Source organism: Castor canadensis, chromosome 7, assembly GCF_047511655.1.
Source record: "Castor canadensis chromosome 7, mCasCan1.hap1v2, whole genome shotgun sequence".
NCBI classification, from domain to species: Eukaryota; Metazoa; Chordata; class Mammalia; order Rodentia; family Castoridae; genus Castor; species Castor canadensis.
In genome coordinates, this window is record NC_133392.1 from 121,223,211 (window position 1) to 121,247,649 (window position 24,439).

A 24,439-nucleotide genomic window follows, 5' to 3' on the forward strand; every position below is an offset into this window, starting at 1 on the left:
TCTCTGCCTCTCAGTGATCAGCAGCTTATTAGACACAGCAAGAGGCTATATATATACACATATATATATATAAAAAATATATATATTTATTTTTATATATTTATATATATATATAAAATCCCTCATTTCTTCCTCTGAATAAGAGAGAATGAATCATGGGTACTGGCTGAGCAAAAGTATCAGAAGTCACTGCAGATCCCCAGATCTTTGCCAATTACTTACTGTATAACTAAGTACCAACTATTTAACCTTTCTAGGCCTCAGCCTCTAAACCCGCAAAATTAATCTGTTGTGAAGATTGTTAAAGTCCTTATGTTGAATGAACATGTCTTTGTGAGGACCAAGCAAAATCACTGTTGTGATTTTGCCTTTTGTAGACTATAGTGTGGGTGGCAGCAAGGTCTTTAATGGTCTTCAGGAGCACTGAGAAGGAAGGGAGAGTAGGGAAATGGGCAAGCAACACTGGAACGGAGCCTAAAAGACTAATAGGCTAGAGGATGACACAGTGAAATTAAAGGGGAGGGTGGGGAGCTGGCATTCACATGTCTGTAAAGGGCTTCAGTGCTCTGTTCTTTCTATTCTACCCAGGTTGCCTCATGATATACCTCTAGTTATCTGGTAACACAATGCTCCAAGGTACTGCAACCCAAGGTATGAAAAGTAAAAGACCCTTTTTAGAATCATGCAGAGAGTGGGTGAGAGAAAACATAATACAATTTAAGGACTCTGGAAGGACTTGGTCACAAACTGTTTATGTAGGACGACCATGGTGAGTAATAGTTTGGAACATGGTTTAGGATAACTAAAAATGAGCTTCTTCCTCATCTAATTCTCAAGAATGGCATAAGTATGGACCAAGCCAACTAAAACTCAAAAGTCTAATATCAAACAGGAACTTACTTTTGTTCTTTGAGAACTTAGATGAATGACAAAACATGTTCATATTCTGTTCTTCACAACAGCTTTGCAGATCTATCATAGTGAAGCTGCTTCTCAGACCACTTTTTTGTCTCCACACTGAGTAGGAGCAACCATGGAAATGTTTTACAAAGTCTGTTTTCTAACCTCTTCTTCCTAGTTCAAACTAAACAATTCCCATATATTCGTTCCTCTGAACACTATTCTTAGGCCCATGGCCCACTATGCCCATACACACACAATTTATACCATTTGGCCGAATTTGTCATGTTGCAGGAAAAAAAGCCAAAGATAAAAATTATAAAAATGTTTCTCTTCCTTCCACCTCTCAAATCTTATTAAAAACTTTTCTCCCCCTCCCTACCAGCAGAGGTCTTCCTTCCAAAAAACATTTATAAGTATATATTTTTCATCTTTTTTCATGTACTTCTTTTCTGGTAGCTTCACATAACCAGGAATAACAACTGAGAAAATTTAACATAAATACCAAGGCCTCCCTATAGGTCTTTCCTTTATCTTTTAGAGTAAACAGGTACTTTCTCCCCAAAACTGTTCATGGCCAGAGAACACTGGTACAGATGTTGCAACACAAGCTTCCATGTCTTCCCAGTGCCTGTGGTTTGGTTTTTCAAAATTACTGAAGGTGTGTCTCCAGAATAATTCTAACTGGATTTGGGATTATGGTTATCATACAATTTTTTTTTTTTCCTGGCAGTATTGGGACTTGAACTCAGTCAGGGCCTTACACTTGATAGCCAGGCATTCTACCACTTGTGCCACTCCCCCAGCCCATTTTTTTTTTTGAATCCTCCCCCTCCCAGACCATTTTTGTACTGAGTATTTTCAAGATACAGTCTCAAAAACTATTTGCCCAGGCTGACTTTGAATGATGAACTTCCTGATCTCTGCCTAAGTAACTAGGATTACAGGCATGAGCCACCAGCACCCGGGTCAAATCCAACTTTTTTGTAACACAGAAAATAAACAAGAAAAGGCCAATGAGACAGCTAATTCACAACTCAAACAACTAGTATGAACAATCAATTACTGACAGGGCAGAAGAACTGTAGTGGAGGAGCAGAACACATCTCAGAAGCACCTTAGGTTAAAAAGGCTATTTGCCAGAATGGGAGCCTCCGATGATTATAAAATGCATCCTAAAGTCCTCTAGAATGGAAGCTGCAATCTGCTGCACTTGGGGGTTCACCTTACTGTGCTCCTGGATATCACACAAAAGCTTCAATCCTTCTTCTTCTACTAACATTTTGCAGTATTTGCTGGCTGAAAGAAAATCAAACAGTGAAACTCCATGGACAACTAGTATTTTAAATATTAACAATTCACCACATTCACTTAAAAAAAAAAAAGTACAAAGCCCTAAGCCTTTTGGCCCAGAAACTAACAGATAAAATGAGTTAATTCTAGAGAAATTTGTCAAAACTTAGATAATGCTTGACTTATATGGTGAGAAAACAGATAATTTAGTATATTTCTTTCTAAATTATTCTGCTTCAAGCATCCTTAATCTTTAATAAAAAGGAGCAATCTTCTTTTACTGCATAAACAATACACATTTTAAATTCATGCAGTATGTTGAACCAAAAATGCCACATCCTGGTTAAAAATGTTTTTAAAAAATTTAGGGTTGTGGGTGTAGCTCAATTAGGAGACCATCTGCCTAGGAACCACAAAGCCCTGAGTTCAAACCCCAGTACTGACACAAGAAAAAAAATTCAGAATGGTGGTGGGAATGAACCTACGCAAGATACACTGTAGGCATATGAAGATACCTCAGTGAACACCCCTATAAACTAATATATGCTAACAAAAATGTTTAAAAAGATACAAAATTATCTTAGGGCTCTGGTGTGTGGCTCAAGTGTTAGAGCTCCTACCTACCAGGCCAAGTTCAAACCCCAGTACTTAAAAAAAAATTTTTTTAATGCACAATAGAATTTACAAAGTACAGGAATTGTCCAGGAGCCAGAATGAAAGAATAGAAGTAAACTCAGGCTGGCCCCTCCAAAGGACTAGATAAGAGAAGCAGAAGATGAAGACCTCTGTTATGGTACAGGTTCTAGGGTGTACAGTAGAAGTCTTTGCTGAGGATTCATGTCCACAGTCCCAATTTATACTACCTGAATGTTTCTAAAAAAATATGAAAATCAGCCCAAGTCTAGGAAAACCTCTGGAGTACTTCAAGGAGAAAATAAAAAAACTATGCTGAAGAGACATGTCAATTCAGTGTAAAATGGATTTTAACAGAATCCATTATAGGCTCATGCCTATAATCCTAGCTACATCGGGGCAGAGATCAGAAGGATTGAGGTTCAAAGCCAATGAGGGTAAATAGTTCACGAGATCCTGTCTTGAAAATACTGAACAAAAAGGGCTGGTGGAATGGGGCTCAAGGTGTTGGCCCTGAGTTCAACCGTGGTGCCAAAAAAAAAAAAGCAGCAGCAAAGAAGATACATGTCTAAAAGAAATTCCACAAGAAAAAAACAGAGAAAATGGGGGAAGGGTAACATCTCAAATTCCTAAATTAAGGAAACTCTCTAAGTGAATAAAAATAAAGCCACCTTCAGATAAAATGCAGTTAAAGCTGCAGATCAGCCAAAAAAAAGCCAAAACCCATAAAGGAACCCAAAAACCAGTTACTCATCAAGGAATGATGATATGATTAGGCTGACAGCAGAGCACAATAGCAATAGGAGAAAATTGAAATCTTTATATATCTGTCCAATGCTAAAAGAAAATAACTGTCATTCTATGCCCAGGTATTTAATAGTAACAGTGGGGTGAGGGACCAATATATTTTAGTTAAAGAGACTTTTTAATCACTAACCAACTATCAAAACTCAAATTCAGAAAAAGAAGGGGGTAAGAGGAAGCAATGGTGAGCAAAGAAAATGGTTAACATTTAGGTAAGCTAAAAAAAGCACTGACTGTGTAACGTCCAGTCCTGGAGGTATAGCTCAGTAGTAAAGCACTTGCCTTGCACAAGGTTATGGGTTTGATCCTAGTGCAAAAAAAAGAATAATATAAAAACAGCCAGGCATGGCGGTACATACCTGTAATCGTAGGAGGAGGATTTCACATTTGAGGCCAGCCTGGACTATATGTGAGACTGTCTCAAAAAAGAAAAGTTTAAACAAGGTAGGACTAAAATATATTGATTAATGTTCTTGAATGGAAAGACTCAATCATGGAGATAGGAATTCCCCTTAAGTTGATTTATAAATTTAACATAATACTAATAAAAATACCAAAAGGATTGCTTTCGGGTGAGAACCTGAAAAGATAAGTCTACAGTTGCTATGAAAGATATATAAGAAAAAAGAGTCAACATAAATAAAGAATTCCAAGAAGTGTGCTACTCCTTTCAGACATTAAAGTATGATGCTAAACACCAAGTTAGAACAATTAGGAGAAAACACATGATACAACAGATATTTAAAAATAGACCAGAAAAATCCAGTAGGGAAAATACAGATTATTTAATAGAAGACTATATAGGGTGAAAAATTAGCAATGTAGAAAAAAAATTAAGTTATATACATAATTCAAACCACATATCAAGAAAAGTTCCAAATAGACCAAACATTTAAAGAAAATGAAATCACACAAGAAAACAGGAGACTTCTTTTATAACCGAAATGTAACCATGACCTGAAATCCAAAGTCCACATTACAAAAGATTAATAAACACAATGAACATAACACAGACCACATAGAGAGTTCCTTCTAATCAAAAACACAAAAAGCAAACAAAAGGTATCAACAGACAAAGGAAGTGACTCATCAAAAAAAATGACTATCCTCACTTAAAAGAAGTATAAACTAAACTATCACATTAGACTGGCAAAATCAAAAAGTTCAATTAACACTGCATTTCAAGAAGGTAGGGAAACTGGGCTTGGGGTTGCAGCTTACTGGTATGGTAATAGCCTAGCACGAGCAAGATTCTAGGGTTCAGTCCCCCAAACTACCAAAAAATAAGTAAATTAGCAATACCTATTATCTATAAGGATTCTGCACATTAACTCACACACTTGCAAAATGATCAATTTAACAAAAATCTTTGTACTGTGCTAGTACTGACACTATGCTCTATAAATGCTAACTATTGTACTATCAGCCAAACACTGTTCTAAATGCTTCCCAAATATGAACTCACTAAGTATCTTTAATAACCTAGTTAGCTGAGGGAACTAAAGCACAGAAGTGAAGTAATTTGCTCAATTCGCAAGTTAGTAAATGGCAGAACCTGAGAATAGGTAGTGTGGTTCTGGGGTCTGTTTTTTTAACTACCACATTATAGCACATGTACATCTTTCTTGTCAAATATATAATGTGTGTACACATGTGTATGTCATCATTTTTTGAACTCATATTTGTAATAGCAAAAGCCTAGAAATAATGTCCCCTCTTAAAAAAAAAAACACTACATAAATCATTTTATTCATAATGAAGAAACTCTGAGCAAGCTAAATAGTGCTACCTCTTGGCCATGTGCAGTGGCTTACACCTGTAAACCTAGCTATTTGACAGATGGAGATCAGGAGGATCCCAGTTCAAGGCCAGGAGGGGTAAAAATTAGCAAGACCCCCATCTCAACAAAAAAGCTGGGCATGGTGGTCACAATTGTGATCCCAGCTATGTGAGAAGCCATAGATAGAGGAGGATTGTGGCTTGAGGACAGCCCCAGGCCAAAAAAATAAATAAATAAAGACCCTACCTGCAAAATAACTAAGGAAAAAAAAAAATAAGGCTGGGGAGTGTGGCTCAAGTGCAAGGCCCTGAGTTCGAATGCCAATATGGCATTTGATAGGGCATTATCAAGACTAAATGAGTCACTCAAATACTGCTTGGCATAACAGTTAGTGCTCAAATTCTAGTTGTTACTATACTTACTTCTGTTGTAATTAAAAATACTAAGGCTGGGAGATAGCCCGACCTGTGTAAGGGCCTGGGTTTGATCCCAGCACCACACCAAAATGACAGACAAAAAAACTGGGGTTTTTATACATTTACATTATGTATAGTCAAGATGCTAAATATCTAATCTGAAAGTTGTCTTTTGGGTTTTCTAGCAAATAGGTGCCTTTTTTTTATAACAGTATTTTTTTTTCTGGTGAGACAGGGTCTGGCTATGTAGCCCAGACCAGCCCAAACTTGCGGTTTTTTCCTGCCTTAGCATCCCAAGGGCTTTGACTGCAGATGTGTGCCACTGTACCTAGTAAAAAAGCAAAATTTTTACAATAATCCTGAGGAAAGGATATAAATAAAAATTCTTACTGGGTGTTGTTGGCTCACGCCTATAACCCCAGCTACTCAGGAGGCAAAGATCAGGAGGATCATGGTTCGAAGCCAGCCCAGGCATGGTCCTCGAGCTCCTTCTTGAAAAAAACCCTTCACAAAGAAAGGGAGTGGTTCAAAGTGTAGGCTCTGAGTTCAAGCCCCACTACCACAGAATTTTTTTTTTTTTAATTGACAGTACTGAGTTTGGACTCAGGGCCTCATGTTGCTAAGCAGGCAGCAGGCATGCTACCACTTGAGCAATGCCCGAGCCCCTGGAAAGAAAATTTCAAGCAGCAAAATATGCAAAAGTATTTACTCTTCCTGAAAAATCATCTGACTGCTGATCTCCTAAGTTCCCACAGACCATTAAAAAGCAGCAGCTCCATATGTTATTGTAAGAATGTTAGTAGTTGGCAGGGAGGGGTAAGAAAGAGTGGTAGAGAGGTAAATACAGTAAAAGTACATTATATTCATGCATAGAAATTCACAATGAAACCCCTCACTTTGTACAACTAACATATGCTAATAAAATTTTTAAATTCTAAAAAAGAATATACTAAAGTCATTAAGAGAGGAGGGAGGGAGAAGAGTGTTAGTGGTGCTGAATGCAAACAGCAAGCAGTTGGAGAGCATGCCCAGAATGAGCCCATTTTTATTTTAAAATATTATGCTTATTAACAGCATATACTAAATATAGCATATGTAGAAAAGTAGCTAGAAGGATAGCTATCAAATTATTCATCAGTGCTTGCCTGTGGGGGACAGGAGTAGGTGCAACTTGTATTTTCTAAACTGCCAGATGTCACTCTCAAACATATTACTAATTCCAACAGCATTTTTTTAAACTAGTAAAATTTTTCACTTTCTTTTTAAAAAGAGGCAAATTCAGGACACAGGTGAACAATTTGTCAAAAATCAGAAAATAAAACTATCAGCTGAAAAACTACTGCTGTGTATATGTTGAATACATACGGTTTTTACTGCAGACATGATACATAGCCCATAATGCCCAGAGTTGAACCTCTGGTTGAGAGAAGTTGCCAAGGAGTGGGAAAAATGCCTTGAAAGATCTAAAAAAAAAAGAAGATATTATTTCAGAACTCAAGGATATAAAAATAATTTTCAACATTTTCCCCAGAGTCAGTTCCTCACTGAGACAGATGCATTATGCAGCATACATAGGGATCTATCACTTAAGAAACTGCATTCAATGTCAGACACACTATTATGTTTAGTATCTCATTTCATCTTCTAGCGTTCACAGTCAGCCTCATTCCATAGATGAGAACTGGGTCTTAACAGCTTTTCAGATTTTTACAGTATCATGGAAAAGAAGAAGGATTTGAATATAAAGCTAATTGAAACTAGTATTTATCATGGGGTATGCTAAGGGCAAGCCTTACGTACCACATCATTAAATTACCTGTAAGTCACCAATGCTGACATTGTACAACTTGAACTTGGCCAATTCTGGATGGTTGCATGCTATACTCCAAAAGAGAGGGAGAAACCAAGATTCTAGTATTATATTCCATTATTTTAAAAATATCATAATAAACTACTTTCATGTCATTTATAATAACAAATATCTGAAATATAAATTCTGAAAATATTAGCTATCCCTACTTGCAAATTATCTATTAGGTAACTATTACATATGTAGAATATATGAACAAAGTCATGTAGGGAAAAATGCAAGGAAGGGCTGGGGATGTAAAAGCTCAATGGTAGAGCACTTACCTGGTTTTGGGCTCTGGGTTCCATCCCCAGCACCACCACAAACAAATAAAACAAAACCAAAAAATTTTGTTATCAATGGTGGTACTGGGGTTTGAACTCAGGGCTTTGCACTTGCTAAGTAGCACTCTACCACTCGAATAAATAGGCTACTTTTTAAAGGTAGTGAGCTAAGCATGCATTAATCTATACTCCTTCCTTCAGTCCCATTACAGAATAGTAAAAACAGTTTGAAACAGAAGTAAACACATAGAGAACAAAGTAGATGAAGAAATGGTAACTGGTTTAACGTAAGTAGCACTGGACAAGGTTACAAACAAACCAACAGACTAGAACCCTAAAGGAACTTAAAATTTTGGCATACCAGATACCTTCCAAAGTAAAATTAGAGGTAGGGTTGAAAACAGGAGGTTGGTTGAAAGGATTAAGGGATCAAAACCCCTTAGTTATCCTTTGCTATCCCTTAACAAAGACTTCTGGGCTAGGCAACTCCATTAACAATGAAGAGCGAGAGAACCATGCTAAAAAGAGGGGAGTAAACTAAAAATCTAAATGCTAAGAGATTTCCCTGTTCCCACTCTCTTTCTTCAGTGGGCTTTGAGGTAACACCAAGCTTAGTTTTCATGCAGGAAAATAGGAGATTGTTCATGTAAGCTCCAACCAGTTTAGGACAAAAGGTCCAAAATCTTTGTGAAAGACATCTAATCCAGATCCCTCTGTAGTGAAGCCCAGAGCTGACAAATTCCACTCATCTGCATAAGGCTATTTTCTTTTTGTTTTTATTTTGTTTTGTGGGACTGGGGTTTGAACTCAGGGCTTCTTGTTTGCAAGGCAGGTGCTCTATCACTTGAGTCACACCTCCAGTCCATTTTGCTCTGGTTATTTTGAAGATGGAGGTCTCTAGAACTATTTGCCTGGGCTGGCCTCAAACTTCAATCCTATTGATTTCAAACTCCCAAGTAGCTAGGATTATAAATGTGTGCCCCTGGCACCCAGCAGGATGTATTTTCAAAAGCACACAAAGAACACAAGAGTTCTTGAAAATGTAACAGAAGAAATGCAAAGTCCAAAAGAGGTTTCACTGGGTGCCAGTGGCAACCTATCTCAAAAAAATCCATCACAAAAATAGGGCTGGTAAAGTGGCTCAAAGTGAAGGCCTTGCTTGAGTTCAAACCTCAGTATAAGGAAATTTAAGATTAAGACAGACAAGTTAGAAGACATCAGAAAAGATGAGTGAGTCTGAGCAGGCCAATTACCCTGCCACCAAAAAAACAAAAACAAAACAAAAAAATAGAGGGTTAAAAAATATGAAATAACAAAGTCACCAGAAGGGAAGGAGGAGAGCTTCCAAGTGACAAACACTTGAGACCATACATGAAAACAAACCCTTATCAAGGCATATCACTGATTTCTGAGCATTAAGGACAGAGATCTTAAAGCTTCAAAAAACAAACAAAAAAACTTTGCACATGACTTTACATCAGCAAAACTGAGAAGCAAAAGAGAACAGGGCAAAGACTTAATAATGCTGAAGGAAAAACTTCAAAGCTAAAACCCTAAACCCAACTATTTAACCAACTAAGTCTGAGAGGAAGATAAAGCCCTTTTAAAAGTGGTAAATTCTCACTTTTTTTTCCACCTCTACTGGAGGATACTTAAAATGAGGGAAGGAACAAAAAAGGGACTAAGCCAAGAAGCAGCAAGAGAGTCAGAAACCAGGGAATGGGGGTTGGGGATTTAGCTCAGTGGAAGAGCGCTTGCCTGGCAAGTGCAAGGCCCTGAGTTCGGTCCCCAGCACCAAAAAAAAAAAAGAAACCAGGGAATGCAATACTAAAGAACCAAAGGAAATCCCCAGCGTAATAGTAAAGGAATACTGTAGGATGCCAACAACAAAGGTACAGCAGATATGCAAAGCAAGCAAACCAGACAGAACAAACACAGAAGGCTCTGAGAAGGTGAGGTGGATAGAATATGCCTGAATATATTGAAAGGATTTATAGTGGAGTATAGGAAAGCGTGTGCATAGGGACACTGAGGTAATGTTTACTTCCCAATATGGGAGAATTGAGAGATGCCTAAAAATAACAGAATCAAGAACAGCAACATAATGTGTTACTTAGATATGGAGGTAAATACCAAAAGAAATAGTTTTGGGTTTTTTCTTTTGCAATCCTCCTGCCTCAACCTTCTGAGTAGCTGGGCTTTCAGCTGTGCACCATTATGCCTGGCCTGAAAGAAATGCTTTTGAAAAAGAACTGAAAGTGGGAAAGAGGATTGGAATAAGCCATACCCAACTATACGCATGTGTAACTCTTTACATTTTCCTGCATTTTCCCCATCTTTCACAATAGTCACATATTTCTAAAACTCTTAGGATTGAGTTATCTGAAGAAAAAGATTACTCTAGAATTTTTGAATAATGGTTCCTGTACCAAATCCTGGAGAAGAGCATTCCTCTGCAGGTCACGGAAGAGCCAGTGCTGTTTATCACATGTCAGGTGGGCTACGACACCTGCAGCGAAATAGCTCACTTCTATGTCCTTGCTGTGGAGTAAACTGCTGGTATGCTTCATCACGTCTTCAGTGACCAGCTTGGGAGACAGCTCTCTGACTTCTGCTATGTTGTTCTATAGGCCGGAGGGATCAGAGAACATCAGGAACAGGAGGAGAGAGAGAAGCAGGAACTTGCTCGTCTCCCTTTCCTACTGCTCACCTCAGATACATTTCCAACACTTACTCCCATCCCCCCAACTTTCAACTTAGCCAAATACCCAAACACCACCCTTCAATGTGAGCATGACCACATCTCTAAGTAAGCACTTACTACATGGCAGGCACCGTGCTAGAAAGTAAATATATTTTTATATGCTTTACCTCTTATTTATTCTTTAAAATAATCCTACAAAGAAACTTAACACTCAGGAAGACTGAAGTGTCAAGTTCACATGGCTGATAACTTCTTGAACTGAGTGCAAATCTAGGCCAGTCTCCAATACTGAACGTTACTAGGAACCTGCTAGATTTTACATTATCTAGAAGTTTAACAGTAACATTGAAAAGAAAGTAGTATAGTATTTATTTTATCACCTATTGCACCTTAAAATAATAGCAGTCACTATCTTACACTTCCTATGGGACAGGAATCTCGGCATGATTGCACTGGGTCCTCTACTCTGAGATCTCACAGGCTGCAATTTCATCAGGAGGCTCCACTGGGGAGTATGTACTTCCAGGTTCCCTCACTCTGTCAGTTTCTTGCTCAGCTGCTAAAGGCTGCCCAGATTCCCATCATTATATGAGCTACAAAGCCTTCAGTCTAACTTTTTGGTATTATTTTCCATTGCTTTTCTCTTTCCCACCTTCTCCCCAAATTCTAAGTGTTCTGTTTTACAGTGCTCCTCAAATGATTGCTTTTTTCTAGTTGTTTTGTTGAAACAAGGTCTCATTATGTAGCCCAGGCTGCCCTCAACCCTGTAATCCTCCCGATTCCACCTCAATCTCAAGGAGCTGGGATTATAGACCTACACTACCCTATCAGTTAATTATAGTTTCTCTAACCAAAAATGACCTTGGTCCCCTACCTCCTTTTTTTGAGGTAGTACTGGGATTTGAACTCAGGGCCTCATGTTTGCTAAGCAAGCACCTTTCTCATGACTCTTCTGCTTCTTCCAGATTTCTAATCCTTATTTATTCCTCTCTGTGAGGGCTTTCACATCTACTTTGTTCTAAGTCCTATATGTGCTAGATGTACAAAGAGGATATGGCACAGCCCTCACTCAGTTTTGTTTTGTTTTGGCAGTACTGGGGTTTGCACCCAGGGCTTTGCACTTGACCAGCACCTCAGCCCTTCCCTTGTTTATTTTTAAATTAGGACATGGTCCACAGTTCAAACCCCCCCAAAACACTGTAATGATCAATAGATTAATTTCACAAATTAAATGGGATTCACTGTGACACTTTCATACATATATAGTGCATTGGTCAAGTCCTCATTTTCAAGGAGTTCATTGGCTTTTGTAATCTTTTTTTTTTTTTTCTGCAGTACTGGGGTTTGAACTCACGGCCTCCAGCTTACTCGGTAGGTACTCTACCACTTGAGCCATTCTGCCAGCCCAACCAGAGGCAATCTTAAATGAGAGAACTACTTGTACACAGGCCTAACACCACCTTTCAAAGTTATAGGTATTCTCAGCTTGATACATTTCATGCATCTGTGACTTCCACTACACCCTGCATGACAAACATGTTTACAGTATGTTTTCATTACTTTTTCTAAATCGTTTTCTTCAGGAAGCAAAGAAATTTCCCAAGTAAGCAATATCCTAATTGAGAGGCAATACAGAAATATGAATAAAGAATTATTTTTTGGTGGTACTGGGGTTTGAACTCAGGGCCTCACACTTGCTAATCTCTGCCTCTAGAGTAGCTAGGATTACAGGCATGAGCCAATGATGTCCAGCTGAACAAAGAAATTTTTTTTAAAAAAACTGGTGACTTAGGATAAATGATACATTTATAAAGCCTCAGAGTCCAGTTATGGCACAATTTTTCCTATCCCTGTGTATATATTTCCCCATACCACCGCCCGCCCACCACCCCCCACCCCACGGCTTAGCTATGGGACTCTGCTTCTCCTCCCATAAAGGGATTATACAGGCTTTAAGTTCAGCCTAACCAAATAACTTGCTTTGGCCAATTAGACATTAGCAAACCTGTCATAAATAGAGGTTGAAACTGAAAAGAGTCAGTCCATCTTAGACCATCCATCCCTAGTCAAGCAACTGGGTGACTGCAGCCATGAGTGTACCCACACCTGTAGAACTAAGCTGACTGTTCACCCAGATTTTTGTTTGTGTTTTGTTTTTTGAGACTGTTCTCACTATGTAACTCAACTGGCCTAGAACTTGCAATCCTTTGGCCTCAGTCTCCCCAGTGCTGGGATTACAGGCATGTGCCACCATGCCTGGCACCCATGGATTCTTAAGTAAATACAACAGCAATTGTTTTAAGTCACTAAGCTGTCATGTGCTCACAGCAATAGATAACTCATATGCAGTGGTATTTACTTTATGAGGATAATATGAAGATTAAATAAGTTTAAAAACATGTAAACTGCTTACAACAGTGCCTAACATGTAGCAGGTACTACAAGTGTTAGTTTTCTTTAAGTAATAAAATTAATTCAAAACAATTTCTCTTACCAAAAGACCAAGTACTTTGCTTTGTATAGGGGACTCTGAAAAAGTCTGTCGAAAGAACAAACAGGTTACTTCATCATGAAGAAAAGAACTTTACATATAAACGCAAATCCTGTCTTCCCACCTCTAAGACTTGGATGAAGATCTCCAGCCCTTGATTTTCAATAATGTGCTTGCAGGCAGCCGGAGACTCATCTGTAAGATTCCAAAGTGCTTTCAGAGTAAACAAGAGGGTGACATCATCTAAGTTCTCAGTAGTCTTTTGCTTCACTATTGTTAGAAGTTCCTAAAAACCAAAAAGACAGAGTTAGATGCCCTCATGACTGACTCACTCCAGTATAGGGAGAACAAAGAGGAGCTTTAGAATCAAACTACATTTCTCAACCCAAGTTCTGTGTGTGTGTGTGTGTGTGTGTGTGTGTGTGTGTGTGTGTGAGAGAGAGAGAGAGAGAGAGAGAGAGAGAGACTGGAGTTTGAATTTAGGGTTCTCTACTTGCAAAGCAGGGACACTACCCTGCTTGGGCCACACCTCCAGTCACTTTGCAGATGGAGTCTATATAACTGTCCCAGTTGGCTTCAAACAACGATCCTCCCAAATAGCTAGGATTAAAGTCATGAGTCACCGCATGATCTGTTTTCTTTCTATAAAATAAATTATAGTTGCAGTTTTTTTTTAACTACTGTTGTTCTACTGGGGGTACGCTGTTGACATTTACAAAAGTTCTTACAGTGTATCATAATTGAACTCACCCTCTCCATCATTCTTCTTTATCCCCCCTTCCCCCACCACTTAGAATTTTATAAAGAGAAAAAATTAAAATTTGAGGCTAGGGACATAGTACAAGTGGTAGAGTGCTTGTCTAGCATGTGTAAGGCCTTGGTTTTGATCTGTAGCACCACAAAAACAGAATTTAAAGTATAATAAGCATTTAATTCAGTTCTTGGTTCTTTGCAATAAAACTCATTATCAACTATATATCAGCTATTCCATTTTTTCTTGACAAAGAATATTCAGGGCTTGAGTATGACTCAAGTGGTAGAGCACCTGCCCAGCAAGCTCAAAGTCCTGAGTTCAAACCCCAGTGCAGCCAAAACCCAAAACAAACCAACAAAAAAACCCCAGAACATTCAGCTAACATCATCTGTAAGGGAGGCAGTTAAAAAAAGTTGATTTTTCTCAACTGAAACGATTTCTGAGTTTTGGCAAATGGTCTGAAATACATAAAAGCCTAAGAACTTACTTTATAAAGGGTGAGAGAAGGAAGCCTTCATATAAAGACAGTATATAAACTGAGACCACAAGAAAAAGAAGATACACAGTCAAGTATGGAATGGGGACCAGGACAATGGGGAGAGGAAGCATATGCAAGTCATTGGGGCTAGAGAATGACACAGGTGTTATAACTTCATGGCTTCATACACCAAGACATCACTGGTTCACTAACAGATTCCAATCTGCCATTTTATAGAATATTTCTGTATATAAGTGCAGGAAAACAGATAAAACCATTTTCACTTAACTAGCCAGTGAAAAGACATGTAAAATATAACAGCACCAAAATAATCAGAGGATGTCTTCTATCAGGAATGAGATCACTGGCACCTGGCTGATGCCAGCTTTTCAGATAAAGAATCTGAGGCACAGAAAGATTTATCCAAAGTCAAGTAAGCAGCTGGGCCGCATCTGCCTGCACTGAGCTCTTGGTATTGTTACCTAAAGCCGTTTCCCCAAGAACTCCAGTGCTCCTCCTCCATCGCATTGCCTTCAGTGCTGACTCTCTCTGCATCTAATACTGTTACCACTGCCAGCAGCTTTACAACCTCCTACCTTAGTAAAACCTAATCACCAGACTACATCATGCCTCCTCAAAAACATGAATGTCAAGAATGATCCTGCTCTATAGGTCTTCCTTTCAATACCTGCCCATAAATTTAAAACCAGCATTAACTATATCTGGCATGCTACTATGTTTCCCAATAAGTTTGCTCCCTGAGTTGTTGATTACTTCATCTCATTTTTCAGAGAACTAGCCATTCTTCCTAACAAAACCCACCAACTTACTTGTACTTGCATCAATGTACTCTACCTTCCCTTCAACTCCAACCTAAAACCAGTATCTTCACTTTTGCTCTCAATCTTACTCCTGCACAAAGATTCAGTATCAAAATTACTTGTTTGGTCTATGCCACCAGCTTATGTTGTTTCAGAAATATTCCCATCATCATAAAAAAAAATCATAAAATTATGTCTGAATGTAATCCATCTTGAGGGAGGAAAAAGACTATGGACCCCCAAATGGGGTCTTTTAACTTTTTTTTGCTTTTGCTGGTGGTGCTGGGGTTTGAACTCAGTGCCTCATGCTTGCTAGGCAGGCGCTTTACCACTTGAGCCACTCCACCACCCCTCCAAATGAGGTCCTTTAATTCGCTGCTTTCCATATTACTGAAGTGTATCAAAAAGCTTTCTCCATTTCTCACTTCTTCATTCATCATGCTACTCCAACCAGGTTTTGGCCCACCACTCTACTAGAATAGCATAACCAAGAATTTTGTCTTCCTTCTTCTTTTTTTTTTTTTTGTCAGTGCTAGGGTTTGAACTCAGGGCTCTCAGCTTACTCGGCAGGTTCTCTACCATTGGAGCCAGCCTTGGACTGTGATACTTTATTTTTCAGGTAGAGTCTCGTATTTATGCTAGGAGTCAGCATTGGACTGTAAGCCTCCTTCTTATGTCTCTCCTGTAGCTGGATAACAGGTTTTTGTCACCATGCCCTGCAGGACATATGCCACCATAACCTGCCCCATAAACAAGATTTCTAATGAAGCCCATCTTGTTGAATCCAATAGTTAACTCTGTTTGCCTAGCAAACTCAAGGCACTGAGTTCAAACTCCAGTACCATCAAAGCAAAACCACAAGGAATCTGCTAAAATACTCTGCAGAGTAGGGAAATACTTTCCAAGTATTTGCCATCAATCCCAGATGCATGAAATAATAAATTCAACCACATAAAGATAAAAAAAATTACTGTATGGCAAAACATGCTACAAAATACAGTAAAAACAAGCAAAAAACATCAAAAGCTCATTTCTTTAATGTAAAAAAAGTTTATAAATTAGAAAAAGTCAACAACCCAAAAGCAAACATATAAAGGCAATGAATAAATAGGAAGTACAAGTGACAAAAAAAAGTACAAAAAAAAAAAAAGACTCAAACCTCCTCTAAAATAAAAGAAATGCAAAATAAAACACTGGTGTAAATGTTTTACTGAGCAAGTTATCAAGATCATGATATAAACACTGACTTATTACAAACTGTGATATAAATATGTTAGAGACTAGGGAGGAAATAATGCTGTTTATCATAGCAACAAAATCACTTGATAACACCAAAAACTGAGGAATCTGCAGCATAAACATTTTACTTACAATGTGGAGGTAAATACCAAAAGAAAATAGTTATAAGAGTAGAAAGTTGCTTCTGGGGAACAAGTCTTAAAGATTTTTCAGTTTAATAGGACTTTTAGAATGATGTAAATTTTTAAGCTGCATTCATAAATTACTTTGATTTAAAAAAAATGGTTTTAAGCCAGACACTGGTGGTTCATGCCTATAATCTTAGCTACCCAGGAGGCAGAGAACAGGATCACAGTTCAAAGCCAGCCTAGGCTAATAGTTTGCAAGACCCTATCTCAAAAAGACTCTTTACAAAAAAGTACTGCTGGGTGCTAGTGGCTCACGCCTCTAATTCTAGCTGTTCAGGAGGATCAACACCCAGGCAAATAGTTCATGAGACGCTATCTCAGAAAAAAAACATCACAAAAAAGGGCTGGTAGAGTGGCTCAAGGTGTAGGCCCTGAGTTCAAACTCCAATACTGGGTGGGTGGCTGGGGGGGAAACGACAAAAAGTGGTTTTAAAAGTGACAACTAACTCAACAACTCACCTTAACTGCCACGAAGAGCTCTTCTTGAAGTTGTTCAGTTTGCTCTGGTGAGAGCTAAAAGCAAAAAAGCCAAAAGTGAAATGTCTGAGCTCTACGGAGACTAGAAAGGGTGAAATCCTGACTGCAGACATCACATTCGTACCTGCAGGGCTAGAATGGAGGTGATGCTCACTGCCATTGTTTGCATCTTGGGGTTCTCGTGCCTACAGAGCCATCTCATAACAAACTTGGCAGCATCAAACCTGAAAAGCAGTATTGATTTTTCTCACAATTACATCTCTAGATGGCATGAGAGAAGAAACCCAAGAAACCTGTAGCAAAGTTACTTTCAAATTTTCAAACCCTTAGCTATGAATACAAGGACATTTTGAAAAGAGAAAACACTGGGAGAGGAACATGCAAATAAAATTGTGAGCAAAATACACAAGACCAGCAGATCTAAGAAAAACTTCATTTCTTAGCATTCAGTCTCTACTGAGCCAGTTCTGAAAAAGGGAATTCCCACTGAGGTAATAATTTATAATCTGCATTGCAGACAATGTCAAAATGGCACAAGGGAAAAAAAGAAAAAAACCACTCATCTAGAGAGGTTTAACAACTACAACCACACACACGTACAGGAAATTAATGTGAGTCAATGCCCTGTATAGCTATCCTTATCTCAACCAGGAACACTTGTTCCTTCCTATTATTGCTTATACTCTCTCTTCAATAAAATTAGAGATAAGGGCAAAATAGTTTCTGCTGGGTATTGAGGTGGGGGGAGAGGGAGGGGGCAGAGTGGGTGGTAAGGGAGGGGGTGGGGGCAGGGGGGAGAAATGACCCAAGCCTTGTATGCACATATGAATAATAAAACAATAAAAAAAAAAAAAAAAAAAACTACAACCAACCCAGGACCCAGAAATCAGAGGTTTTGTTATATCAGCTTATGCTTACTTTTTCTACTCTTTTACAACAACTCTTACAAGTATTTTTAAATTCATGAAGCTGGAAGACTGCAAAGGCCTCAAAAGGAATCATTGTACAATGTGTAGGATGACAATTTTTAAAATTGTTATTAAGTAATTAATAAGATAAATAAGAAGAGTGACAATACTTTACAAGTAAAATACTTATACTAAGCACTGTTAGAGGTACTTTATAAACATATCTAATCCTCTTAAGAGACTCTTACATAAATGAGGATTCCTTGGGTTTTTTTGTTTTGTTTTGTTTTGTTTTTGGCAGCACTTGGGTTTGAATTCAGGATCTCATGCTTGGTATGCAGGTGCTCTTAATGCTTCAGCCACATCATCAGCCCATTTTTGTGATAGGTTTTTTTGAAGACACGGTCTCTCAAACTATGTGCTTCAAATAGATCTCTGCCTCTTGAGTATCTATGATTATAGGTGTGAGCCACTGGTGCCCAGCACAAATGAAAATTCTTATGTAAAAAAAGAAAAAACCCAAACTTACATGCTTGGATTTCTGGAATGCAGTTCTTACCCACAGCCTGCTACTAAAATCACTATGAGGGAAAACTCGTGCATGTAGGGTACCTCTAACCACTTCTCTGTGGAAGAAGCTCAAGAGAGCCCTCTCCCCAGACATCTTACCTCAGCATTTGATAAGGTCCTTGCTAAACTAATAACCAAAGCCAAAATGCTCAGAGTGACAGTGGTCAACAGCCTGAACCAAATAAACACATTTCATTTATACTTACCTGTCAAATGGAACATCCACAAGAATCCTGGAATTCGTTAAGGAGAGAAGACAATTCTTCTGTAACTTTTAGGGAGTAAAGAAAAATAACTGTGAGCAAATACAATACTCCATTTGGATAGTGCTACCAATGAGCTTTTATCACTGAGAGCTCACTGTGTACTGAGCCCTCTCCAAGTTTTCAATTCAATCCTACAACTTTTTTTTTAATTATTTTTTGGCAGTACTGGGGTTTGAACTTAGGGGCTCATGCATGCTAGGCAGATGCTTTTTCCACTTGAGCCATTCCAACAGCCCTTTTTGGTGATGGGATTTTTCAGGATAAGATCTCTCCAACTATTTGCCTGGACTGGCTTTGAACTGCGATTCTCCTGATCTCTGCCTCCTGAGTAGCTGGATTACAGGGTGACCAGCTCTCACTGTGGTTTTAAGTCGAATTTCCCTGATAACTAAAGATATTGAGCATCTTTTCACATGCTCATTTGTCAGTGTACATGTATACACATATGTAATAATACACACACATATATGTTGTTTGTTTTTGAGTTAGGGTAAGCCTATGTAGCCCAGGCTGGTCTTGAACTTGCAATCCTCCTGCCTTAGCCTCCTAAATGCTGGTATGAGCCAGCAGGTGTGAGCCACATGCCCAACTTGTATATATTCTTTGGGGAAGAGTTTAAATCTTTTTACCTTTTTTATAGCCTTATATCTCCAAGTTGTATTCTGAATATATTTTGGATCAGAGACCAAATAAACATTTTCCTCAGTCTATAGCTTACCTTTTCACTTTAAAAATTTTTGACTATGTACATAAACAACTTTTAATTTTGATGAATTCCTTCCTTTTTCCTTTCTTTCTTTTGCAATGCTGGAGACTGAATGCACAGCCTTGAACATGCTAGTCAAGCACTCTTCCACCGAGCTACATCCCTAGCCCAGACGTGTTTTTTCTTCTTTTTTGAGACTGAGGATTATTGAACTCAGGGCCTCCCACTTAGTACTGCTCTACCATGTAAGCCACACCCCCACTCCCATGTGTATTTTTTTGTATCCTAAAATATCTTTACTTACTGAGGAATACTTTGTTTTCTTCTATAAGTTTTATGGTTTTAACTTTTATATCAAGATCTATGATTCCATTCAACCTAATTTTCATGTATGGGATAGAGTAAAGGTCAAGAATTTTAAGTCTGTAAGGATATACTGAAATGTTAATACATGTTTCCATATTTCCTATTTTTTTTATAACCTGAACTCCTGTTCTCTCCCCTGCCCCTCTCTGAATTAAAAACCAGAACTAAATAATATATATTTCTTCTTTATTTGTCCTAAGGTTAAAAAGAAGAAAATCACAGTTAAGTATCCAATTTAAATTACCTGTTGGTAATGGGGGAAATTTTTCAGGGCCTTGAAAAGCAGACAGGTGACCTCTGACAGCAGACGAACGGGCATTCCCCTGGCCAGCCCCTGACGTGTTAGGTTGAGGGCACAAGCACTGGCTGTGAATTGTACTGGCAAGTCCAGTGGGTGATTTCTCATTCCTACAGCCACAAGCTGAAGATAAACTTGTTTTTAGTGGCACGTGACAACATTAACATTTGCTTATTCTATTTTATGTTTGTTTGGGCTGGTAAAAGTCCTTTGTTCATTGGGATAATAACAGATTTTCCTCATCCTTGGCATTCACTCTTTAGGACATCAAGGTATTGCAATAGTACCTTCTAAACCAAATGCAGCCATTAACTAGCTGTGTGACTTCAGGCCAAGTTCCTTCTTTGGCACCTATCTTCTCATCTGTGAAATTAATTCCATAATCATTTATTGAGCTTATTCCACTCAAAGTATTGTGATAGGCATTTCAGGGAACAAAAAAGCACAAATAAGATTTATACCTTACTCCTTACCATAAAGCCTTATAGGAGAAATGGGGTATCTAAATAAATAACACTATGAGCCCGGTTCACACCTGTAATCCTAGGAGGCAAAGATCAGGAGGATCATGGTTCAAAGTCAGACCAAGCAAATAGTTTGTGAGACCCTATCTTGAAAAAAAAACATCACAAAGCCTGGTGAAGTGGCTCAAGGTATAGGCAGAGTACAAATCCCATACCAAAAACACTGTGAAGGATGCCAAAACATGAAACTGAAAAAAGCATCAGAGAAGAGGTGTAAGGAAAATGGTGCCCAAGGTATTTATCAAGGGCACAAACACCCTAGTAACAAGTCATCTTCATTCAAAGAGCACATTAGGCAGGTCTTAGACAGATTTAGACCAGAGGAAATGGAGATGGGGTGGAATGGAGAGGGGATTCCTGAGAAAGGGAAGAAAAATACAAGAGCTGGGGGCATGGTTCAAGTGGAAGAATATCTGCCTAGCAAGCACAAGGCCTTGAGTTCAAACCCCAAAACTGGAAAAAAAAAAAAAGAAAAAGAGGGAAACCACATGGGATGAACCCACCAACAGGAGTTAAGAATTTGAACAGAAGTAATTTGAAGCTAAACTGATGAAGAGCTAGAACAAAATAAGACACTGTTCTAAAGCTTAGACCCAACCTGCTCCAAATTTAAGGACACTGTAACCTGCTTTCTATTCCAAACAGAGATAACTAGTTCAGAGGCCATTCTACCAGCACTGATGTGCATCACGACTGTAAGAGACCAGAATCCCCCACTTGGCAGCTGCATGCCCAGGGACAGACACCCACATGCTTTTGCTATGGAAAATGACTTTTTCTGTATGTTGACAAACTGCTCTCAGGGTTTTCCATTATCTGTAATTTAGAAATGCAGAAACAGTTTTTTCTTTATTCAGTACTACTCTTGCATTGTAAATAAAATTAACTGCTCAGGCTGAAGAAATAGTTTTTATTTCTATGGTTTTGTTTTTTCTTCCCAAGCTGGGGATGGAACTTAGGCCTTACACTTGCTATGTAACCACTCTACCCCTGAAGCACATTCTCAGCGCAACCGTATTTTTAAGGAACTCAAAAGAATTACAAATAATAAAGATCTGTGATTTTTTTTTTTTTTTTTTTGGTGGTACTGGGGTTTGAGCTCAGGCTTCACACTTGCTAAGCAGGCTCTCTACCACTTGAACTACTCTACCAGCCCTAGATCTGTGATTTTAAGACACTTCATTTTCGTGTCTCATTTAATTTTACATAACTGCAGTTTTCTAAAAATAAATCCATATATAAAAGAAAAATAATTAATGAAAAAGTGGAGTTTCTTTCCCAAACCATTCAATACTTTTAATTACATGTAAAATAAATTTATTATGCCATAAACCAAAGTTCAGCTATATTAATACTGGTAACTTTTTTTATGGTACTGGGATTTGAACTCAGGGCCTTATGCTTGATAGGCAGGCACTCTACCACTTGAGCCACTCCACCAACCCTGTTTTGTATTGAGACAAGATCTCACGAACTATTTACTAGTGCTGCCATCAAACTCTGATCCTCCTGTTCTTTGCCTCCTAAGTAGCTAGCCACCAGTGCCTGGCAATAATGGTAATTTTATTCATAAAATACTTTTTTTTTTTCTTTTGGTGGCACTAGGTTTGAATTCAGGGCCTCACTCTTGCTAGGCAGGTGCTCTACCACTTCAGCCATGCCCCCAGTTCCATAAAATACTTTTTCTTTTTTTGGTGGGACCAGGGTTTGAACTTCAGGGCTTTGTGCTTAAAAGTAGGCACTCTACTGTTTGAGCCACACTTTCAATCCATTTTGATCTGGTTATTTTGGAGATGGAGTCTTGCAGAACTATTTGTCCAGACTGGCCTCAAACTGTAACCCTCCAGATCTCAGCCTCCCAAATAGTTAAGATTACAGATGTGAGCCACCAGTCCCTGGCTCCATAAAATGCTTTAAATGGTACATTGGCCACCATCAAAAGATTAGTAACTCCTATTTTAGATAAAATAATGCAATGGTCCTCTTCCTCAGACCAAATTCTAAAAATTTTTGGATTCAAATTGATTTCACATAAATTCAGATGTTCAAAGCAAGAGGTAATTTGGCAGTTGAGTTAGTAATATTAATATTCCCATTGTACGGCAGTAGTTGTTATACTCTTACTGAAGTCAACAATAGAGAAAACTAAGTATAGTTATTATTATATTTGTTTTTAACTACAAAAAATCATGTTATTGTAGTGGTTTGATAAACAGATATTAATTGAACCAAGTAAGAAGTAATAATAAAAACAGCCTTTCTGAGGTACAGTTACCTTTAAAATGGCAGGCATTGTTACATGCACTGAAAATGTCTCTGTGAAGAGCCTGTAGAGAGCTTCTTTCATAAAACATGACCTGTTCCTGTATCGATTCAGTGCTTCTGAAATCTGACTCATATTGGCTCCTCCAGCAACCTGAAAAATGAAGATGATGTTAAAAACAGTCATCTATCTGAACAGTCTTTTGGAGCCTCCAATGCTTGAAACAATATGAATAGATGTTCAATCAGCTTCCAGGTGGTTACAAAGTTGCTCTCATTTAGCCATAATTCTAAGATTCCAGAGAGATAAAGCTGCTGCTAATCTAACAAAATGATAAAGCAGTGACATCAGAATTAACTACCATCTCCCTATATTATAATTAAGACCTCAGCTGAGTGCCAGTGGCTCACGCCTATAATCCTAGCTACTAAAGAGTCAGAGATTAGGAGGATCACAGTTCAAAACCAGCCTGGGCAAATAGTTCTTGAGACCCTATCTTGAAAAAATCCAACACACAAAAGGGCAGGTGGACTGGCTCAAGGGGTAGGCCCTGAGTTCTGCAAAAAAAAAAAAAAAAAATCCAATATACATACAATTGAGGTTTCTGTAGGAAAAATGAGTATTTTTAACTACCTTCCAAAAACCTTTCCAGATATAAAAGAAGACCAAGGGGCTGGGGGCATAGCTCAGTAGTAGAGCACCTATCTAACATTTGCAGCAAGTGTAAGGTTCTGGATTCAATATGTAGCACTGCTATTAAAAAAAAAAAAAAAAGAAAACCTCACCAGAATATCTGGGAAACTGACCTAGATCAAAAGCACTAAAATTTAATGACAAAAAAATCTTTACAATCTCCAATAAAAACATCAAAATACATCTTCTTGGAAGGTTGAGATCAATCTGGGATCAGCCCAGGCAAATAGTTCACAAGACTCCCATCTCCAAAATAACCATAACAAAATGAACTGGAGGTGTGGCTCAAGTGGTAGAAGTCTGCTTTACAAGCATGAAGCCTTGAGTTCAAACCCCAATCCACCACAAAAATGAAAAAAAAAATCAAAATAGCCAGGTGTGATGAAGCATGCCTATAATCCCAGCTACTTGAGAGGTTGAGGCAGGAGGAATTCGAGTTCAAGGTCATCCTTGAAAATTAATTCAAAAAGGATTAGGACTGGTGGAGTGGCTCAATAGAGTGCCTAACAAGCATGAGGCCCTGAATTCAAATCCCAGTACTGGGGGAAAAAAAAAAAAGGATTGGGAGCTGGGAGAGATGGCTCATACCTATAACCCTAGCAGATTGGGAAATCTGCAGTTCAAGATCAGCCCAACTGAAAAAGCATGGTGGTGTGCACCTGTCATCCTAGCTATTCAGGAAGCATAACAGAAGTCCACAGCCCTGGCAGACCTAAGCACAAACATGAAACCCT

General features: G+C 38.4%; 1 protein-coding gene across 1 annotated transcript in view; it reads right to left on the bottom strand.

Moving 5' to 3' along the window:
- Positions 1-127: 127 nt before the first annotated feature.
- The window catches only part of Zyg11a (zyg-11 family member A, cell cycle regulator), a 36,380-nt gene continuing 12,068 nt past the window's right edge, over positions 128-24,439 (bottom strand). The window contains exons 4-14 of the mRNA XM_074079608.1: positions 23,025-23,165; positions 20,172-20,348; positions 18,796-18,860; positions 17,236-17,335; positions 17,094-17,147; positions 13,279-13,440; positions 13,158-13,202; positions 10,389-10,583; positions 7,643-7,704; positions 7,192-7,289; positions 128-2,199 (exon numbers count right to left, since the gene is read on the bottom strand). Of these exons, the coding sequence (XP_073935709.1) occupies positions 2,033-2,199; positions 7,192-7,289; positions 7,643-7,704; positions 10,389-10,583; positions 13,158-13,202; positions 13,279-13,440; positions 17,094-17,147; positions 17,236-17,335; positions 18,796-18,860; positions 20,172-20,348; positions 23,025-23,165 (1,266 nt within the window). The 3' untranslated portion in view covers positions 128-2,032. The remainder of the gene's footprint in view (positions 2,200-7,191; positions 7,290-7,642; positions 7,705-10,388; positions 10,584-13,157; positions 13,203-13,278; positions 13,441-17,093; positions 17,148-17,235; positions 17,336-18,795; positions 18,861-20,171; positions 20,349-23,024; positions 23,166-24,439) is intronic.